Here is a 23,109-nt window from a genome sequence, read left to right on the forward strand (position 1 = left end):
GTAATAGTTAAGATATCATACTGCCACGTGTCTATCTCTGCCCTCAGCTCATCTGCCTTCTTCACTATACTCCTTGCATTTAGGTATATACCTTTTTTTAAGCACTGTCAAACTCCCTTGCTGTTTATTTTCTAACCTTTGTTTCCTCTGCCTTCCTAAGTCACTTACTAATTGACTGCCTTCCATCTCCAGTTGTGATTCTGTCCCATCTGAATCAACATTCAGGTTCCCATCCCCCTGCCAAGCTGCCAAATGAAGAGAAATTTTCTTATGCAGCAAGTTATTACTATATTGCACTACCAGAAAGGGTGGTGGAAGCAGATTCAGTAGCAACCTTCAAGAGAATTATACATATTTTTGAAAAGGAGAAAACTGCAGGGTCACTAATGGCTTTTAATTGAATAGCACTTTCAAAGAGACAATGCGCTGAATGGCTTCCTGGGTGTGTGATTCTAAGAGGAGCAGATTGAATTTCTTGCTGTTTTGCTGTATTTGGCTTTGTAGGCATGGATAATTGAAACAGGCTGTTAGTACTTTTGCCTTTATTAGTAGATGAATCTAAATCTGAGCACCTAGTTCTGATGGTGTAAATGCTATGGTAATTAATGGAACATTGATTTTAAACTTTGCCTCCTTTCAGGAAGTTTGATAGCTGACTTTTATAAAGGCTTGTTTATAATAAAGTTTGCTTGGCACGTGAATGTTTAAAACCTTCTGTTTTTTCACTTCGTACTGGTGATGGTTTGCAAAAAAAAATACACACCTAAGTTGCTGGATAACTTTAGGTTAAATATTTAATTGGATATCACTTGTGGAGCTCAGTAATTGTATGCTAGTTGGTCAAAAGTAGGAAAAAATGTTTAACTTTACTGCTTCAATTTTATTTCAAATAAGATGCCATTTTTGTCAACAGCCCCAGAATGATTGTTAACTATTTCTGTATGGTGATGAGAATGTTTTTATTAAAACATGCTTTAAGTCTGAGATGATATAGCCATTCAAATGTTCCAAAAACAAGTCCAACTTGAAACTAATTTAATGCTTCTCAAAGTTGATTGGAAAATTGTACGTAATTTTAATTATAGTCTTGTAACCGGAACTATGCAATCCTTAACCACCACATCAGGTTATGCAATTTTCATTATTCGCTAGTCTGATGTGAAATTTAAGTGCAGAATGGTTCAGCCTTGTCAGAGTTCCTCTTAAGTGCAGAGCATTGATCAATGGTAACGCTTATGTGTTTCGTAGAATCACACAGCACAAAATGCAGAGTACTCATTTAGTATCTCAGCTATGCCCTCTGCCATGACAAGATCATCTTTTTGGTCCCTAATCAGCCTCACCTTTTACTATTTATATGTTTCTAAAATACTTTGGTGTTCGCTTCTATGTTGGCTGTTAATTTTTTCTCATACATTCTCTTTGCCCCTCTTATTTCCTTTTTTAGTTCTCCTCTGCACTTTCTGTATTCAGCTTGACCTTTTCCATAACTACTCTGAACCTAATATTGTGATCATTGTACCCCAAATGCTCTCCCACTGAAACATGCTTCACTTATCCCACTTCATTTCCCAGAACTAGATCCAGCACTGCTTCCTTCCTCGTTGGGATGGAAACATACTGATCAAAAAAAGTTCTCCAGTATACATTTCAAGAATTCCTTCTCCTTGCCCTTCATACTGTTTTTACCCCAGCCTATATTAGGAAATTGAAGTCCCCTATTATCACTTTTACATCTTTCTGAAATTGGCTTGCAGATTTGCTCCTCCATCTCTGTCCCAAATAGATATGGGTTATATCTTAATTTGAAACTATCATTGATTTAATCTTACTGTTGCTTTCTTTGCAACCACCCCTCCCCCTCCCCCTCCCATTACCAGATGATCTTGACTGCAACTTTCTTTTACTAATTATTGTCAACATTTTAAGAATAAAAGATTGGGAACAGACCAGCTCGTCCATTAACCCTACCCCATACTGTCATAGTGTAACTTCTGCACTCCCTAACCTCCATCTACCTATCCAGCAGCCATGCAATCTCGTGGAATAGGTGAACAAACTGAGAAAAAAAACCATAGGCCAATTTAGAAAAGAAACTGAAATTTCACGGTGACCATCAAGTTTCAGGAGGCCAACAGTGACTGGGGGTCACATTTCTCCCCCACCCACCTACTTTTTATATGTAGTTATGTTGGCCACATTCAGGAACTCATCCTGCTCCCTTTTTGACTGGCTACAGTGGATCTGCACTCACTGGATGTGCTGGGATCTTATTCCATAGGTCAACGAGTCTGGAAAGAAGTAGCTGCTGGCATCTAACCTCATTCTATGTTTGCATAACTTATACCACTATCCCCTGGTTTTCCCTAGCCTATCTGGTTTGAATAGTCTATCCACGTGGACTGACACTATTCTTTTCATTATTTTAAAGATATCAATCAAATGAATTCTTTGCTTTAATAAATAGCTCGCGCTCTGCCGTGGTCACTAACTGCCTTTAAGCTAGGTATGGAGCGAGTGGCCCTTCTCTGAACCTTTTTCTGGAGCCATTATCACCCACCATATGAGAAGACCAAAGCTGGATATAATGGTATTTCTTGCTTTATATTTAATCATCCTGGCAATAAATCCTAGCACACTCTTTGCTTACTGGTCATGGACTTTCAAAGATTCATGTACTAACACCTAGGTCTTAAGTTCAACAGCCTTGAGCATGCCACCCTATATAGTGTGCATATGTCTGGTGTTGCTCCTACCTTTGTGCATAACACCACATTTATCTGTTAAATTACTACTGCCAGATGTGGACCCATTTCTCCATCGCGTCTAGAGCTGCCTGTAATATATTTTTCTCATCTAAGTTCCTTACGCACCTTTTTGTATCATCGGCGAACTTACAGACCATTCCCCTGATGCCTTCATCCAGATCATTGATAAAGATGAAGAGCAGCAGTCCGAGCACTGAACCTTGAGGGACTCCACTACTAACTGCTGCCCATAAAGAGCTGCTACTGCCATTATCCATCAATCTGCCTTTTCTATCTACGAGAATGCAACCAATTGTGGCAGATGAAATTTAGTGCAGAAAAATGCGAGGTGATGCATTTTGGTAGGAAGAATGAGAAGAAGCAAAATAAACTAGAGGGCACAATTCTAAAAGGGGTAAAGGAACTGAGATCTAGGGGTATATGTGCACTTTGTTGAAGGTGTTAGGGCAGGTTGAGAAAGTGGTTTAAAAAAGTATACGGGATCCAGGGCTTTATAAATAGAGGCATAGAGTACAAAAGTATGGAAGTCATGATGAACCTTTATAAAACACTGGTTCAGCCACAACTGGAGTATTGAGTCCAATTCTGGGCATCGCACTTTAGGAAAGATGTGAAGGCCTTAGAGAGGGTGCAGAAGAGATTTACTAGAATGATTCCAGGGATGAGGGAATTTAGTTACATGGATAGACTGGAGAAGCTGGGGTTGTTCTCCTTGGAACAGAGAAGGTTGAGAGGAGATTTGATAGAGGAATTCAAAATCATGAAGGGCCTAGACAGAGTAGATAGAGAGAAACTGTTCCCATTGGGTCAAGAGCCAGAGGACATAGATTTAAGGTGATTGGCAAAAAAACAAAAGGTGCCATGAGGAAAAACTTTTTTTACACAGCAAGTTGTTAGGATCTGGAATGCACTGCCTGAGGGGTGGTGGATCATGGCCTTCGAAAGTACTTGAAGGGAAAAAATTTGCAGGGCTACGGGGATAGAGCGGGGCGAGTGGGACTAGCTGGATTGCTCTTGCATAGAGCTAGCGTGGACTCGATGGGCCGAATGGCCTCCTTCCATGCTGTAACCCTTCTATGGTTCTAATTCCTTCTCCAACCCAAAATCTGTGACAAACAGAAAATGCTGGAAACATTCAGTAAGTCAGACAGCATCTGTGGAGAGGGAAACGGAGTTGATGTTACAGGTCGATGACATTTCACCAAAATTTGATTGCACAGGACTCAACCTTATTAACTAGCCTATTTGGTGGTACCTGGTCAAAGGACTGTTGAAAGTCAAGATATACAATTTTGACAGGGCTACCTATGTCTGCCACCCAGTAACCCCTCCAATAAATTCAACCAGGTTGGTGAGCTCTGAACAAAAAGCAAAATATTTCAGTTGCTGGAAATCTGAAACAAGAACCGAAATGCTGCAAACATGCAGCGCATCAGGCCGCATCTGTCGAACACAATTCGGCATTTCTGCTATGAAACCCTTCCTCGGAACATTCTGTTCCTTAAATATTGATGTGTTCTCTCGACCGATGCTGAATATGTGCAGTGTTTTCTGTTTTTGATGAGGTGTGACCTTTTCCAAAAGTTATGTTGAGGTTCTGTAATATCCCTTTTTGTCATGGTAGTCATGCAGTTTATCTCTAATGATCCCTTCGAGTGACTTGCTTACAACTGGTCAAAGTAATAGGCCTGTAAGTTCCTGGTTCTGGCTTATTTCCCTTTTTTAAATGTTGGAACCTCTTAGTCCTCTGTCCATGGGAACAATCCCAGACCTCAGTTTAAATATGAGCAAGAGGATGTTTCTAGGCCTTTGTTGCCCTGCTTTGTCATTTCCAAAGGTGATCAATCTATGGAGTTCAATTAGAATTTGGATTCCTAAGCAAAATTTACATTAACTTCCAAATACTTTTTACTAAATGTTGACCAGTTCAAATCACCTGTGGTTCAGAGCTGTGCACCTGCTTACTTACATATTTGTGTCTGTGACTTGAAATATTGAAGTATTTTATTTCTACTATATTAAACAAAGTGCTGAATAGTTCTTTGTGCAATTGATCTGTAATATTGATAAACACCAGTCCAGTGTGAAAGTGACCTATTTTCACATCTGTGACTAGGACTACATTAATGTACTCATTTCTAACGAGTTCCTCCAAACACAAGCAGCAGTGAATCATGCACTGTAGCATTTTATTTTTGAGCCTTCTAGGCAATTCTTTAAAGTCCTTTTTATATAGGCAAGGTTTATTGCACATTTGTTTAACTTCCACATCCAAATTGGCAGAGGGTCTTGTTCCTTTTTAAACATTTTGGTGTTTTGTGAATACATCTCCTTCCCTGGGCCCTTACCATATAAGACCTAGTTCTGATGTTGCAATTTGCTCTTGCTACTGGCCAAGAAAATGTTCATATTGTTAAATTAGTAGCTTACTATCTTTTTTTGTTAAAAAAATTGTTGTAATTCCAAGAAAGCTCTGCTCTGCTTATCAGAAGCTTCAGTGCTGCAAAAGCATATCACCTAGTGCTGAAATAACTGTCAGTGAATGGAGGGGAAAATGAATTCTGGACTTTGGACTTAAAACCATACAAACTGGTGGAGTTGGAGGATAGTCTACTCCAAACTAGAATCTACCCTGTAGCATTGGAAGTGTTCCTGGGCAATTGATCCTCTGCGTCATTTACTAGATCAGTACAAAAACCTCCCAAACCATTGCTGAGCATGCCAACCATGAAGCTTCTGCCTCTGGAACATTGAGTTGTCATTTGAGTGTTCCATTTACGCTGAAGTTGGAATGCAGTGTTAGTTATCACTTGTTCCAGCAATCCTGCTTTAACAAGCTATGGCAAATTGGACTTGTCCATTCATCAAGTTCTTGGTTTCCATCAACCCGCAAACCCCACCCCCCAACTCCAGCAACTGTTCCTAAAAATGGGAGTTACGGACACGTTTCATACTGTGCTGGTGGTATCTCACTATCAAATTGTAATTCTACACCTTGTGAATCCATGATTAGCCGATCTTTGTGGAAGCACCACATCCCTTTCCAACAGATAGATGAACTTAGAGTATTTTAAAATACTTATTGCACTTTTTGAAGTTTTTTAGTGCTTGAATTTTTATGTAGTTTTATTTTAATCAACTTTGGACTAGTTTGTAAATTGCTTTTTAAAAAGTGTTTTTGGGGAAGGGGGGAGGGGCAGTCAAACACTGCTTGTTTCAGTTGGGTATTGCTTAAAGCATCAATGACAACGCCCAACCACAGAAGCCACTCCACAAACTTGCAAACAACTAGGATTAGTTGGCCTTTTAAAAATAGAGTATGTAACTTTTTTTGTAACAGTTATCTGCTGGTGTTACTGTTGACCTTGGCAGATTTTGTTTTGTGCTACATCACAGCATTGTTTGTATACTACATGATGCACTTTTACTTGTTTTGCCACTAGCTTTTTTTTGAGGGCCTTAGATTGCTTTGCCAAAATGTTCTAAGCTATTGGTCCTATCACATAAACTTTTCAACTACCTTGAATATTGGAATAGGACAGTTCTTCGAAAGATGACTGAGCTTCCTGAAGTGAAGTAGAGAGAGTAATTGTAGATCATAGATGGAATATTTTCTAAGAGTTTACCAAGGTGCAGAATAAAATATATACCATTTTTAAAAAATACTTCAAGTTTGAGAATGCTGTTGATAGAGGTTATATACTTAACAATATTTCAATCTTTATAAAAAGAGGATATTGGGGAGGAGATAAATTCTGTATCACTTAAAAGTAAGATTAGAGATATAAAGAAAAGTATTAAAATAGTCAAGGCAAAGGAGAACAAAATGCCAGGATATATCCAAAGATCCTGGAGGAAGAAGTAACCCAAGAAGTTATGGCCAATTTAATGCCAAATTTCAAGTGAGACAGAACTAACCCAACTAATTTCTGGCAAAAGCAAAATACTGCAGATGCTGGAAATCTGAAATAAAAATAGAAAATGCTGCAAGTACTCAGCAAGTCAGGCAGCACCTGTCGGGGGTGGGGGGGAACAGTTAATGTTTCAGGTCGAAGACCTTTCATCAGAACTGAAAAGTTGAACATTTGAACTTTTTAAGCAAGTACAGAGCCAGGTGGAGGGGAGGAAAGAACAAAAGGGAAGGTCTCTGATTGATAGGGTGGAGGGCAGAAGTGATTAAATGACAAAAGGGATGATGGTGCAAGGCAAGGAGGGTGGGAATGGGACAAGTAAAGAAACAAAAGATGGATCGAGAGGAGAAAGGAAATAGCAACTGCAGAACCATTACCAGCACCTGCTGGCCGAAAAAATGGGAGCAGTGGTTATGATCTGAAGTTTTTTGAAATCAATGAGTCCAGAAGGTTGTAAAGTGCCTAAATGAAAGATGAGGTGCAGTTTGTTGAGCTTCAGTGGAACAGTGTAAGGGGCTCCAGCACATCTTCCCCCACCCTTCTCATTTCAGCATTCTGAAGGGACCATTCCCTCTGCAACATCCTGGTCCACTCTTCCATCACCCCCAACACCCGCTCTCCTCCCCACGGCACCTTCCCGTGCGAGCACAGGAGATACAACACCTGCCCTTTCACCTCCTCCCTTCCCACCGTCCAGGGCCCCAAACACTCCTTCCAGGTGAAACAGCGATTTACTTGTACTTCTTTCAGTTTAGTAAACTGTACTTGCCGCTCGCTGTGCGGTCTCCTCTACGTTGGGGAGACCACATGCAGACTGGGTGATCGCTTTGCTGAACACCTCAGCTCAAGTCTGCAAGCATGACCCTGACCTTCCGGTTGCTTGCCATTTTTTAATTCTCCGTCCCACTTTCATTCTGACCTCTCGAACTGTGTAAGAGGCCGAGGACAATGAAGCTCGAGGAACAGCACCTCATCTTTTGATTTGGCAATTTACAACCTTCCAGACTCAACATTGATTTCGGTAACTTCAGATCATAACCACTGCTTCCATTTTTTCGGACAGCAGGTGCTGGTAATGGTTCTGCTGTTGCCATTTACAGCTCCTCGAGACCCATCTTTTTGTTTCTTTACTTGTCCCATTATCACCCTCCTTGCCTTGCACCATTGTCCCTTTTGTCATTTTAATCGTTTCTTTCCTCCCCTTCTTTATACACCCCCCCCCCCCCCCCCACTCCCTGCTTTTTGCCTGGCTCTGCACTTATTTATAAACTGTTAAATCTTCAACTTTTTCCAGTTCTGATGAAAGGTTATTGACCTGAAATATTAACTGTTTCTTTCACCACCCATCTGGCCAATTACCGCCCCATCAGTCTACTTTCAATCATCAGCAAAGTGATGGAAGGTGTCGTCAACAGTGCTATCAAGCAGCACTTACTCACTAATAACCTGCTCACCGATGCTCAGTTTGGGTTCCGCCAGGACCACTCGGCTCCAGACCTCATTACAGCCTTGGTCCAAACATGGACAAAAGAGCTGAGTTCCAGAGCTGAGTTCCAGAGCTGAGTTCCAGAGGTGAGGTGAAAGTGACTGCTCTTGATGACATCAAGGCAACATTTGACCGAGTGTGGCACCAAGGAACCATGATAAATTTGATGTCAATGGGAATTGGGGAAAACTCTCCAGTGGCTGGAGTCATACCAAGCACAAAGGAAGATGGTAGTGGTAGTTGAAGGCCAGTCATCTCAGCCCCAGGACATTGCTGCAGGAGTTCCTCAGGGCAGTGTCCTAGGCCCAACCATCTTCAGCTGCTTCATCAATGACCTTCCCTCCATCATAAGGTCAGAAATGGGGATGTTCGCTGATGATTGCACAGTGTTCAGTTCCATTCACAACCCCTCAGATAATGAAGCAGTCTGTGCCCGCATGCAGCAAGACCTGGACAACATCCAGGCTTGAGCTGATAAGTGGCAAGTAACATTCGTGCCAGGCAATGACCATCTCCAACAAGAGAGTCAAACCACCTCCCCTTGACATTCAACGGCATTATCATCGCCGAATCCACCACCATCAACATCCTGGGGGTCACCATTGACAGAAACTTAACTGGACCAGCCCCATAAATACTGTGGCTACAATCGAGGGAAAAGTACGGACTTGGTTAGGAAATTGGCTGAGCGAAAGGCGACAGGGAGTAGGGATAATGGGTAAGTATTCACATTGGCAGGATGTGACTAGTGGAGTCCCGCAGGGATCGGTCTTGGGGGCCTCAATTATTCACAATACTTATTAACGACTTGGATGAAGGCATAGAAAGTCTCATATCTAAGTTTGCCGATGCCACAAGATTGGTGACATTGTAAGCAGTGTGGATGAAAACATAAAATTACAAAGCGATATTGATAGATTAGGTGAATGGGCAAAACTGTGGCAAATGGAATTCAATGTAGACAAATGTGAGGTCATCCACTTTGGATCAAAAAAGGATAGAACAGGGTACTTTCTAAATGGTAAAAAGTTAAAAACTGTGGATGTCCAAAGGGACTTAGGGGTTCAGGTACATAGATTATTGAAGTGTCATGAACAGGTGCAGAAAATAATCAAGAAGGCTAATGGAATGCTGACCTTTATATCGAGAGGACTGGAGAACAAGGGGGCAGAAGTTATGCTGCAGCTATACAAAACCCTGGTTAGACCGCACCTGGAGTACTGTGAGCAGTTCTGGGCACCGCACCTTCGGAAGGACATATTGGCCTTGGAGGGAGTGCAGCGTAGGTTTACTGGAATGATACCCAGACTTCAAGTGTTAAGTTACGAGGAGAGATTACACAAATTGGGGTTGTATTCTCTGGAGTTTAGAAGGTTAAGGGGTGATCTGATCGAAGTTTATAAGATATTAAGGGGAACGGATGGAGAGAAACTATTTCCGCTGGTTGGGGATTTTCGGAGTGGGGGCATAGTCTAAAAATTAGAGTCAGACCTTTCAGGAGTGAGATTAGAGAACATTTCTACACACAGGGTGGTAGAAGTTTGGAACTCTCTTCAGCAAACGGCAATTGATACTAGCTGAATTGCTAAATTTAAATGTGAGATAGATAGCTTTTTGGCAACCAAAGGTATTAAGGGTTATGCGCCAAAGGCAGGTATATGGAGTTAGATCACAGATCAGCCATGATCTTATCAAATGGCGGAGCAGGCACGAGGGGCTGAATGACCTACTCCTGTTCCTATGTTCCTAAGAGCAGGTCAGAGGCTGGGTATTCTGCGGCGAGTGACTCCCCGAAGCCTTTCCACCATCTACAAGGCACAAGTCAGGAGTGTGATGGAATACTCTCCACTTGTCTGGATGAGTGCAGCTCCAATAACGCTTGGAGCTCAACACCACCATATGGGATACTTGCCTTTATTAGCCAAGGCATAGAATATAAGAGCAAGGAGGTTATGATGGAGCTGTATAAAACACTGGTTAGGCCACAGCTGGAGTACTGTGTGCAGTTCTGGTCGCCACACTACAGGAAGGATGTGATTGCTTTGGAGAGGGTGCAGAGGAGATTCACCAGGATGTTACCAGGGCTGGAGCGCTTCAGCTATGAAGAGAGACTGGGAAGATTGGGTTTGTTTTCCTTGGAGCAGAGGAGGCTGAGGGGGGACATGATTGAGGTGTACAAAATTATGAGGGGCACAGATAGGATGGATAATAAGGAGCTTTTTCCCTTCATTGAGGGTTCTAGAACAAGGGGACATAGATTCAAGGTAAAAGGCGGGAGGTTTAGAGGGGATTTGAGAAAGAACTTTTTCACCCAGAGGGTGGTTGGAGTCTGGAACTCACTGCCTGAAAGGGTTGTGGAGGCAGGAACCCTCAACATTCAAGAAGCATTTGGATGAGCACTTGAAATGCCATAGCATACAAGGCTACGGACCAAATGCTGGAATATGGGATTAGAGTAGACAGGGCTTGATGGCCGGCGCGGACATGATGGGCCGAAGGGCCTCTATCCGTGCTGTATAACTCTGACAAAGCAGCCCGCTTGATTGGCACCCCATCCACCACCCTAAACATTCACTCCCTTCACCGGCGCACAGTGGCTGCAGTGTGTACCATCCACAGGATGCACTGCAGCAACTCGCCAAGGCTTCTTCGACAGCACCTCCCAAACCCGCGACCTCTACCACCTAGAAGGACAAGAGCAGTAGGCAGATGGGAACAACACCACCTGCACATTCCCCTCCAAGTCACACACTATCCTGACTTGGAAATATATCGCCATTCCTTCATCGTCGCTGGGTCAAAATCCTGGAACTCCCTTCCTAACAGCACTGTGGGAGAAGCTTCACCACACGACTGCAGCGGTTCAAGAAGGCGGCTCACCACCACCTTCTCAAGGGCAGTTAGGGATGGGCAATAAATGCCGGCTTCGCCAGTGACGCCCACATCCCATGAACGAATTTTTAAAAAATGCCACCTGACTTGCTGAGTATTTGCAGCATTTTCTGTCACTTCAGATTTCTAGTATCTGCAGTGTTTTGCTTTTGACATTTATTTCGTTTGTACCTGCACTGGCCAAGGAAAATATTTATTTCCCAGGAACCAAGTGAAAACACTCTTTGCACATTTGATTTCATAAGATTTTGAAGAAATGTGGACACTTTTTTTTCCCCCCTTGCAACAGTGGAAGTGTAGAATCAACCAGTAATGCCGTATGAAATCTGCTGGAATCTATATAAAAGATTTGAGACATGTCTGTCCCTTTCAGAGTCAAAAGCAATCATTTCCGGTTGGCTTCAGGGGAAACCTTCCACCAACAGAAAAGACCCTCTTACATTAGGGTCTTTCAACTGTAAGACTTTGTAACATTAAAGAGACAGGTTACATTATGCACAGCTGGCCTCAACAGAATAATACACTGTCCATTTCATTGATATATTGCTCTTGTCCTTTTTTAAAAGAAAAAGCATTTCCACTGATCTACTGCCATGTGAGCCCCTCTGATACTTGTAATTGATATTGGTTAACAATTTGTACTATGGTCATTCTTTTGTTCTCAACCTACACTATATGTAACATTCTATTTTTCAGATCACGCTTCAAAATGAATATCATCAAAGAGAACCAGGATTTGGCCTGTTTCTATACAACAAAACACTCATGGAGGGGAAAGTAAGTACTCTTTTATTGGGGTTAATTACTAGTTCTGGCTTGTTGAAAAAACATGTTTACACAATTTAAAAGATTGAATTATTGTGCCTGTTTGGAGTTTTTGAAGAGGCTTTTCTGGTTTTCAGTTGCAATTGAAGATTTTTATGGTGTTGATTGAAAAGAAAGCTCTATCTATACAGTACCTTATCACTTCCTCAAGATGATTGAGTTTCACCAACAACAACTTGCATTTATATAGCGCCTTAAATGTAGTAAAATGTCCCAATGTGCTTCAAAAGTGATTTTCAAACAAAACTTGACACTGAGCCACGTGAGATATTAGGACAGGTGACCAAAAGCTTGGTCAAAGGTGGGTTTTAAGCAAGGTAGGGAGGCGGAGAGGTTTAGGGAGGGAATTCTTGAGGTTAGGGCCTAAGCAACTATAGCCATGGCCGCCAGTGGTGAAGTGAATAAAATCGGGATGCACAAGAGGAGTAGATCTGGAGGAGGTTACAGAGATAGGGAGGGGCAAGGCCAGGGATTTGAAAGGAAGGATGAGAATTTTAAAATCGAAGTGTTTCCGGACCAATATAGGCCAGCGAGCACAGGGGTGATGGGATAATGGGACTTGGTGTGAGTTAAGTTACAGGCAGCAGAGTTTTGAATGAGCTTAAGTTTATGGAGGGTGGAAGATGGGAGGCAGGCCAAGAGAGCACTGGAATAGTCAAGTCTAGAAATAACAAAGGCACGGATGAGGGTTTCAGCAGCAGATGAGCTAAGGCAGGGGAGGAGACAGGCAATGTTACGGTGGTGAAAGTAGGCTGTCTTAGTGATGGAGCTGATATGTATTCGGTAGCTCATCTCCGGGTCAGATAGGACGCCAAGGTTGCGAACAGTCTGGTTCAGCCTTAGATTGTGGCCAGGGAGAGGGATGGAGTTGTTGGCTAGGGAATGGAGTTTGTGGTGGGGACAGAAGACAATGGCTTCGGTTTTCCCAATATTTAGTTAAAGGAAACTTTTGCTCATCCAGTACTGGAAGTCGGACAGAGTGTGACAAATCAAAGGCAGTGGAGGGGTCGAGGGAGGAGGAGGTGGTGGTGGTGAAGTAGAGCTGAGTGTTGTCAGTGTACATGTAGAATCTGGCATTGTTTTCAGATGATGTAGCCGAGGGGCTGCATGTAGATGAGAAATGGGTTAAGGATAGATCCTTGAGGAACGCCAGAGGTAATGGAGTGGGAAGAGAAGCCGTTGCAGGTGATCCTCTGGCTATGACTGGATAGATAGGAATAGAAACAGGTGAGTCCAGTCCCACCCAGCTGGGCAATGGAGGAGTGGCGTTGGAGGAGAATGGTGCGGTCGACTGTGTCAAAGGCTGCAAATGGGTCGAGAAAGATGAGGATCGTTTACCATAGTCACATAGGATGTGACTTTGATCAGGGCCGTCTCAGTATTGTGGCAGGGGCGGAAACCTGATAGGGATTCAAACGTGGAATTGTGGAAAAGATAGGTGCAGATTTGGGAGGCGACAACACATTCAAGGACTTTGGAGAGGAAAGGGAGGTTGGAGATGGGCAAGGACAGAGGGGTCAAGGGTGGGTTTTTTGAGGAAGGGGTGATGATGATGGCAGATTTAAAGGGGAGGGGGACAGTACCTGAGGAGAGGGAACCGTTAACAATATCCGCTAACGTGGGGGTCCAGGAAGGGAAGTTGGGTGGTCAGCAGTTTGGTGGGAATAGGGTTGAGAGAGCAGGAGGTGGGTCTCCTAGTCAAGCTGAACTCGGTGTGAGGGGAGATAGGGGAGAAACTAGAAAAATGTGAGTTCAGGGCTAGGGCATGGGGGAAACGTAGGGGAAGTTTGGCTCGGTGGGCTATGGGAAGTGGCAGAGGCAGCTGAATGGATGGTCTCAATCTTAGTAGGAAAGTAGTCCAAGAGCTCTTCGTGCTTGTTGGTGAGGGTGGAGGAGGCAGGGGAGAGGGGATTAAGACGACTGTTTGTAGTGAAGAGAAGTCGGAGGTTATCTTTGCATTCCAGGATGATCCTGAATAGTGAGCAGATTTGGCAGAGGGGAGCAAGACCCGATAGTGCTTTGTGTGGTCCAGTCAAATCTGGCGATGAATGGCTAAACCAGTTGTCCGCCATTAATGTTCAAGTCTGTTTTCCCTTGGACTTAAGGGAGCGGAGATGAGGGCCATACCGGGGGAATGGTTTTAATGGGGATAAGGGCATCAAAGGTGGGGGTGTGATTGAGGAAACTGGTAGCTGCAGAAATGTCATGGTGAATGACGGGCCAAAGGCTAGACAGTTGGGAATTTGAAAGTGCTGTTATGACTTAGGAGAGTTTTTTCCAGGGGCGAACACAGAAGGAAGGGGGATGTGGCTAGAGAGAGATAGATAAGGCCATCTCTGATCACTTGCTTCTGTGATTGACACAATGGGAGTAGAGGGGCCACCTGAGATGACGAGGTCAAATGGTGGCTGTCCATATGGGTAGGGAGTTATATGGAGTGGCACATACGGCTCGTAGCATGAGATCAGAGAATCCCATTGATCGTAACCGCCCTCTTGTTGTCTGAGCGATGCTGTTATCGAACTAGATAGTGGGCAGTAAAAGTGAACTCTAGATTATAGGTGGCATGAGATCTGCTTACAGTAACAACCGGAGCCACTGAACCCAAGAGAATATTTACTGTAGACACGTGAAATTTGTGTAGGCAAATGTGGCAACCACTTTGTACAACAGCAACTGACCAGATCATCTGCTGTTGGTTGATGGAGCAATTTGAGCCAAGATACCAGATGAACTCAACTCACAGTGCTACAAGAAGCCGCAAGATCAATTGTACTGTGGCAATGCAGGTCACCGAAATTTAAAAAAAAAATTTGTTCTCTGGATGTGGGTGACTCTGGCAAATCCATATTTATTGCTCCTCCATAGTTGGTGAGAAACTGGTGGTTAGCTTTTCTCCATGAACACTGCAGTCCTTGTGGTAATGGTGCTCCTACGATGTTCAATCAGAAATTCCAGGACATTGACCCAGTGACTATGAAGGAACCAAGTCTATGTCCAAATATATGCCCGTTAAAATGAAGTGTAACTTGGAAGTGGTGATCTGCAGCACTGCTACTCTTTCCCTTCTCGGTGATAGAGGTTCCAGGGGAAGGAGAACAAAAGTAACCTTGATGAGTTGCTACAATGCATCCTGCAGCCAGTGTGTGCTGATGGTGGAGAGGTTGGATATCGCGTCCATTGGCAGGTGTACTGATTAAGAACTGCTCTCTCCTGGCTAATATTGACCTGTTGGCTGTGCCCACCCAGACAAGTGGTGAGTGTTCCATCGCACTTGAGTTGAGCTTTGTAGATGATGAGGCTTCAAGGGGCTAAATAATATACTTGTTGCAAAATACCCAGCTCTTGTTGATGTGGCTGATTGTTAAACAATGGTGATGTTGATAGTGGGACGTTGTGATATCATTGAAGTTCAGGGGACTTGGCTGGACTTTCTCTTGTTAGAGATGATCGTTACCTGCCACATTTTGCCTGCTGCTTGTCAGTCCATGCTTGGGTATTATCCAAGCCCTGTTGTAGGCTGGCATGGGCTGCTTCATTATTGGATAAGTTGTGAATAGAACTAAACATTAGAATAAACATTCCCACCCCTGACCTTATAATGGAGGTCATTGGAGCAGTTGAAGATGGTTAGGCCAATAACTGCACGGGGAACTCATGCAGCCATGTCTGGAGCAGCAATGATTAGACTCGGACAGTCACAAACATATTTCTTTTGTTAGGTACGGCCTTACCGATTGCAGGGTTTTCTCTGACATTCCATTGGTCTCAGCTTTGCTAGGGCTCATTAGTGCCACACTTGGTTGATTGTTGCCTTGATCCAGCATGCTCACCTGTTCACTAGCATTCAGCTCTCATCCATATCAGGATCAAGGCTGTGATGAGGCCTGGAGACAAGTAGGCCTCTGGTGGAATCCGATCTGAGCTTCTGAGCAGGTTAATGGTGTCACTTGACGTCAGTATTGATAACTCCTTCCATCACTTGTGATTCGGAGCATGCTGATTGGGCAGTAATTGGCTGGGCTAGATTTATCCTGTTGTTTTGTGGATATGACATACCCAGGCGGTCTTAGACATTGTCAGTTAGATGCCAGTGTCAGCTGTACTGGAACGACTTGATATGGTAGCAGCTAGATTTGATGGCAGCTAACTCTGGGGCACACATCTTCAGCAATACAGTTGGAATGTTTGTTAGGGCCCATAATCTTCGCTGTGACAAGTGCCCTCAGCAGCTGCTTCATGTCGTGTAGAGTGAGCCTAATTGGCTGGATCCTGGCATCTATAATTGTGAGGACTTCAGGTGGAGGCCAAATTGGATCATCCACTTACTACTTTTGGCTGAAGGCATGAACACTTCATCCTTGTCTCTTGCACTTGTATATTGGGCTCCACCATGACTGAGGATGATAAAGAACAGCCTCCTCCTGTTGCCTGGTTGGCTACCACCATTCTTGTGTAGTTGTGGTAGAGGTGGAGAACTTGGCTCAGATTCATTGATTGTGGGAATGCTTTATCTATTGCATGCTGCTTTTGGTGTTCAGAGTGCATGTAGCCCTATGTAATAGCTAACTAGATTGCTAGCTGGTATGCCTGGTGCTGCTCCTGGCTTGCCCTTCTACAATTTCCATTGAAACCGGGTTGCTTACCCGGCTTGACAGTGATGTAGTGAGGGATGAGCCGGACCATGAGTTTACAGATAGTGGTAATGTACAGTTCTGCTGATGGCCCATGGTGCCTCATTGATGTCTAGTTTTGGACAATAGTCCTTTAGTCTGTCCCATTTAGCATGGCAGTAGTGCCATAATACATGATTTAGGAGGTCCTCACTCTGGAGATAAGACTTTGTTTGCACAAGGACTGTGCAGTGGCCACTCCTACCAGTGCTCATGGACAGATGAGGATGAGGTCAAGCAGATTACTTTATTGTGTTACTTCCCTCACTACCTGACAGCCCTAGTCTGGCAGCAGTGTCCTTCAGTGCTCTAAGAGTGGTCCTACCTATCCTCAATTTTGGTTTATTTTTCTTTCTATATTTTCATTGCAATTAAACTATTCTTACCAGCAATTGGCAAATGAGATTTGGGGCACTGCAGTTTTTTCCACACTGCTAAAAGCAGTGGTGTAATTACAGGAAGTGTTCATTAGCCATGTTCAAAATGCAGTTCAAGTCAATGATTGAAGAAGCTACTGCACAATGGAGATGTGATTACTGTTGATGTAGTTGGAGATAATAAAATGTAACCTTGTTGATGGATATGCAATGGTGCAGAAATTTTCTGTAGTTTAATGCATTATCCAGAACTGCTGAAGTACTAAGTTGGCCAGAGCTCAGAGACCTGGTTTCCCCCCCAAAGTAGAACGTGTTCTCTGTAAAACTGGTCTTGAAACAAAGCTGTCTGGACCATAAAAGGAATTGAGTAACATGGCTACACAGCAAAATGCTAAAGACAGAGCTAAGTGATTCCACAACCATCGAATCAGATCAAAGCTCTGGAGTCCAGCCACATCCAGTCGTGAATGGTGGTGAACAGTTAAACAACTAACGAGGGGAGGAGGAGGCTCTGCAAACATCCCCAGCCTCAATGATGGCGGAGTCCAGCACGTGAGTGCATAAGAAAGGCTGAAGCATTGGCAACCATCTTCAGCCAGAAGTGCCGAGTGGATGATTCATCTCGGCCTCCTCCCGATATCCCCACCGTCACAGAAGCCAGTCTTCAGCCAATTCGATTCACTCCACGTGATATCAAGAAACGGCTGAGTGCACTGGATACAGCAAAGGCTACGGGCCCCGACAACATCCCGGCTGTAGTGCTGAAGACTTGTGCTCCAGAACTAGCCGCGCCTCTAGCCAAGCTGTTCCAGTACAGCTACAACACTGGCATCTACCCGACAATGTGGAAAATTGCCCAGGCATATCCTGTCCACAAAAAGCAGGACAAATCCAATCCGGCCAATCACTGCCCCATCAATCTACTCTCAATCATCAGCAAAGTGATGGAAAGTGTCGTGGACAGTGCTATCAAGCGGCACTTGCTCACCAATAACCGGCACAGTTTGGGTTCTGCCAGGACCACTTGACTCCGGACCTCATTACAGCCTTGGTCCAAACGTGGACAAAAGAGCTGCATGCCAGAGGTGAGGTGAGAGTGACTGCCCTTGACATCAAGGCAGCATTTGAGAGTGTGGCATCAAGGAGCCCTGGTAAAATTGAAATCAATGGGAATCGGGCAAAACTCTCCAGTGGCTGGAGTCATACCTAGCACAAAGGAAGATGGTAGTGGTTGTTGGAGGCCAATCATCTCAGCCCCAGGACATTGCTGCAGGAGTTCCTCAGGGCAGTGTCCTAGGCCCAACCATCTTCAGCTGCTTCATCAATGACCTTCCTTCCATCATAAGGTCAGAAATGGGGATGTTCACTGATTGCACGTGTTCAGTTCCATTCGCAACCCCTCAGATAATGAAGCTGTCCGAGCCTGCATGCAGCAAGACCTGGACAACATCCTGGTTGGGCTGATAAGTGATAAGTAACATTCAAGCCAGACCAGTGCCAGGCAATGGCCAACTCCAACAAGAGAGAATCTAACCACCTCTCCTTGACATTCTACGGCATTACCATCGCTGAATCCCCCACCATCAACATCCTGGGGGTCACCATTGCCCGAAACTTAACTGGACCAGCCACATAAATACTGTGGCTATGAGAGCAGGTCAGAGGCTGGGTATTCTGTGGCGAGTGACTCTCATCCTGCCTCCCCAAAGCCTTTCCACCATCTACAAGGCACAAGTCAGGAGTGTGATGGAATTCTCTCCAGTTGCCTGGATGAGTGCAGCTCCAACAACATTCAAGAAGCTTGACTCCATCCAGGACAAAGCAGCCCGCTTGATTGGCACTCCATCCACCACCCTAAACATTCACTCCCTTCACCACCGGCGCACTGGCTGCAGTGTGTACCATCCACAGGATGCAATGCAGCAACTCGCCAAGGCTTCTTCGACAGCACTTCCGAAACCCGCAACCTCTACCACCCAGAAGGACAAGGGCAGCAGGCACATGGGAACAACACCACCTGCACGTTCCCCTCCAAGTCACACACCATCCCGACTTGGAAATATATCACCGTTCCTTCATCGTTGCTGGCTCAAAATCCTGGAACTCCCTTCCCAACAGCACTGTGGGAGAACCTTCACCACACGGACTGCAGCGGCTCACCACCACCTTCTCTAGGGCAATTAGGGATGGGCAATAAATGCCGGCCTCGCCAGCGACGCCCACATCCCATGAACGAATAAAAAAAAAACTTGCTGGTGTGAAAAGCTCACTGGTGCTCAAGCCTTCATGTTGCAGGTCACTATTACATTGTTCAACATGAAACAAGACTTGGAATGGTGACTCAACATTATAAATGCTCTGCACCTTGGGCTAATACCCAATAAACATTACTTATTTGGTCTAAATGGCCTACTGATTATAGTTGCTTTTCCAAATATATGTGTAACATTGTCAAAGGAATGATTTGTTGCAGAGGCATACGATCATTCAGTGTGCTGGACTGTAGAAAAGGTTATCTAGTTTGTGCAATTTAGGGACATTATCACAATCAGCATAGTTGACAGACAAAATAGGGCTTTGCTTGCACAAAAGTGTATTTGGGATCCCTCATGTTCCACAACTCTGTAGCTGCAGTAATCACTGGCATTCCCCATTTTTCCCCATTGCCACTGTTGGAACAATTGCCTGGTATACTGATTCTGACTGGTATCAGCTGACACCAATCTTGTCAACCCCATTGATTTGTCACTCATTAAATTGCAATTGTAGCGAGATGTGAAATGCATGATTTTGCGAACTTGATACTGGTTTTGCAGCTGTGTGCAAGTTAGGAAATGCATGGGGATCAATAAACTGCAAATTAATGAGGATTAGAAGACTGGTGTTAATTGACACTGCAATTCAGAACAGTAGGTATTGGTTATCAAGTATTAACAATTAAGCTCTCATTGCTAGATGAAAATCGGATGAGTTATTAAGTGGCAGCTATTACAGTAAACTGCTTCTAAAAAAATTTAAAATGCACAATTTTTTTAAACTCATCTTATTCAGCTTTTTTTAAAAAAAGGGGACATCTCTGAACAGAATTGCTATAGAATGTGTTCTAATGCTACAGAATTCCTAGGGCCCCCGAGTGTGTGAACTTCTCTCATTAGCCTTGTTGATGCGTTTATCATGTGAGTTGATTAATACTTTCGGCTGGCAGAACAATTGTCACATTTACTAATACTTGACATGCCCAAGCAACATTCCACAAGAATTTGTGATCTAAAGTATTCTGTATTGAGCAGAAGTTAGAGGAACACTGTGCTTTAATCCAAATAGCTTAGGCTTTAGTACCCATTAATTCACTCACTTAGATAAAAATACACTGGGTGTTTCAGCTTAGGAGAAGCCAAACTTCGCCTTTTCCCCAAAGAGCTGAAACTTTGATTCCTAAACTTGCTTGTAGATGGACTTGAGCCTGGAAGGAACTATTTTGCATCTATTGGTAGCATTTTTATGCAAAAGAAGGTAGATGGGTTGCAGCATATCTGGAGGATAGTTAAATGTTTAAAATCTTTAGGTAGTGGGACACCACTAAGTGCTGAATGACAAAATGCTAAAATACCTATTGGAAATATCAGACTTTTCTATCCTCAATCTCTTGATTTGATTTTCTTTCAAACAACAATGAGAATTGATGAATTTATGCTACTTTGCAGGTGATGTATAGGGTTAATGTCTGCTTTACACAACGGTGTATTTACTGCAGTCCCTCTGTCCTGTACTATAAGCAGTTGTCTTCAATATGTAACTTGGTGGTATTAACTTTAAAATGCAACATCTAGCCCCTTGGATGGCTTGGTAAGTTTCACCTGTAAACAGATGAGCCATACAGACCAGTAGAGTCCCATCTTCTGTGCTGAGTTAGTTGATGGCTGGAGCAGCAGTTGGTATCCGAACATCTTTAGGGAAGGAAAATCACACTGGAATTCCTGTTCCTAATCATTATCCTGCACTGGAAGTGTACACGTGTGAATGACAGCTCTGTAGTGAAATAACCTGCTAATACTCAGTCATGTCTAATAAATAAATAGTGCCAAGTGGACAAGGTACCTGTTGCCTGTGAAACTGTAACCTAGGAAAGGATCAATACCTTAAGGAGCAGAGAAATTAAATCGCACCAATCCGCACTTGGTCACTTTTTTTATTTGTTCATGGGATGTGGGTGTCGCTGGCAAAGCCAGCATTTATTGCCCATCCCGTCATATAGTGCAGGAGGTGGCTATTCGGCCCATTGTACCTGTGCTAGCTCTTTGAAAGAGCTGTCCAGTTAGTCCCACACCCCTGTTCTTTCCCTATATTGCTGCAAATTTCTCCTTTTTCAAGGTAAATATCCAATTGCCATTTGAAAGTTACTAATGAATTTGCTTGCAGTGCATTCCAGATCATCATATTTTGCTTTGTAAAAAAAAATCTCATTTTCCCCCCATTTTTTGCCAATTATCTTAAATCTCTGCCCTTTGGTTATCAACCCTCCAGCCAATGGAAACAGTTTCTCCATACGAATGGGAAAGATACAAAGATCAACAAAGGGTCACAAAACAGATAGTAAGAGCTACAAAAAGAGAGCATGAAAAGAAACGTGCAAGGGATATCAAAATCAATACGAAGAACTTTTATAGTTATATTAGGAAAAAGAGGGTGGTCAGGAGCAGTGTTGGCCCCTTAAAAACTGAAAGGGGGGATATTGTCATTGACAATGGGGAAATGGCGGACATGTTGAATAATTACTTTGCGTCAGTAGAAAAAGAGGATAGCATGCCAGAAATCCCAAGAAAACTAATATTGAATCGGGGACAGGGACTCTATTAAAATTAACATAAGTAAAGCAACAGTAATGAAGAAAATAATAGCACTAAAGAGTGACACATCCCCAGGACCAGATGGTTTCCATCCCAGGGTTTTAAAGGAAGTAGGTGAGCACATTGCAGATGCCCTAACTATAATCTTTCAAAGTTCTCCAGATTCAGGAACTGTCTCTCTAGATTGGAAAATTGCACATGTCACTCCGCTTTTTAAGGACAGAGAGAGGGAAACCAGGGAATTATAGACCAGTTATGGTAACATCTGTTGTGGGGAAAATGCTGGAGTCTATAATTAAGGATAGGGTGACTGAACACCTTGAGAATTTTCAGTTAATCAGAGAGCCAGCATGGATTTGTGAAAGGTAGGTCGTGCCTGACAAACCTGATTGAATATTTTGAAGAGGTGACTAAAGTAGTGGACAGGGGAATGTCAATGGATGTTATTTATATGGACTTCCAGAAGGCATTTGATGAGGTCCCATATAAGAGACTGTTAGCTAAGATAGAAGCCCATGGAATCGAGGGAAAAGTACAGACTTGGTTAGGGAGAAAGGCGACAGAGTAGGGATAATGGTTAGGTACTCACATTGGCAGGATGTGATTAGTTGTGTCCCGCAGGGATCTGTCTTGGGGCCTCAATTATTCACAATATTTATTAACTACTTAGATGAAGGCATAGAAAGTCTTATATCTAAGTTTGCCGCTGACACAAAGATTGGTGGCATTGTAAGCAGCGTAGATGAAAACATAAAATTACAAAGGGATATTGATAGGTTAAGTGAATGGTCAAAACTGTGGCAAATGGAATTCAATGTAGACAAATGTGAGGTCATCCACTTTGGATCAAAAAAGGATAGAACAGGGTACTTTCTAAATGGTAAGCAGTTTAAAAACTGTGGATGTCCAAAGGGACTTGGGGGTTCAGGTACATCAATCATTGAAGTGTCATGAACAGGTGCAGAAAATAATCAAGGCTAATGGAATGCTGGCCTTTATATCTGGAGGACTAGAGTACAAGTGGGCAGAAGTTATGCTGCAGCTATACAAAACCCTGGTTAGTCCGCACCTGGAGTACTGTGAGCAGTTCTGGGCACCGCACCTTCGGAAGGACATATTGGCCTGGGAGGGTGTGCAGCGTAGGTTTACTAGAATGATACCCAGACTTCAAGGGTTCAGTTACGAGGAGAGATTACACAAATTGGGGTTGTATTCTCTAGAGTTTCGAACTATTTCCACTGGTTGGGGATTTTAGGAGTCGGGGGCACAGTCTAAAAATTAGAGCCAGACCTTTTCAGGAGCGAGATTAGAAAACATTTCTACCCACAAA

At 43.5% G+C, this 23,109-nt stretch overlaps 1 protein-coding gene across 5 annotated transcripts in view; it reads left to right on the plus strand.

Moving 5' to 3' along the window:
- LOC137334859 (dnaJ homolog subfamily C member 13) overlaps positions 1–23,109 on the plus strand; it is a 270,037-nt gene that overhangs the window by 10,468 nt on the left and 236,460 nt on the right. For all 5 annotated transcript variants that reach the window (XM_067999895.1, XM_067999904.1, XM_067999912.1 and 2 more), the window contains exon 2: positions 11,754–11,834. In XM_067999895.1, the coding sequence (XP_067855996.1) occupies positions 11,767–11,834 (68 nt within the window). In that variant the 5' untranslated portion in view covers positions 11,754–11,766. The remainder of the gene's footprint in view (positions 1–11,753; positions 11,835–23,109) is intronic.

The sequence above is a fragment of the Heptranchias perlo genome, chromosome 2 (genome assembly GCF_035084215.1).
Source record: "Heptranchias perlo isolate sHepPer1 chromosome 2, sHepPer1.hap1, whole genome shotgun sequence".
Lineage (NCBI taxonomy): Eukaryota > Metazoa > Chordata > Chondrichthyes > Hexanchiformes > Hexanchidae > Heptranchias > Heptranchias perlo.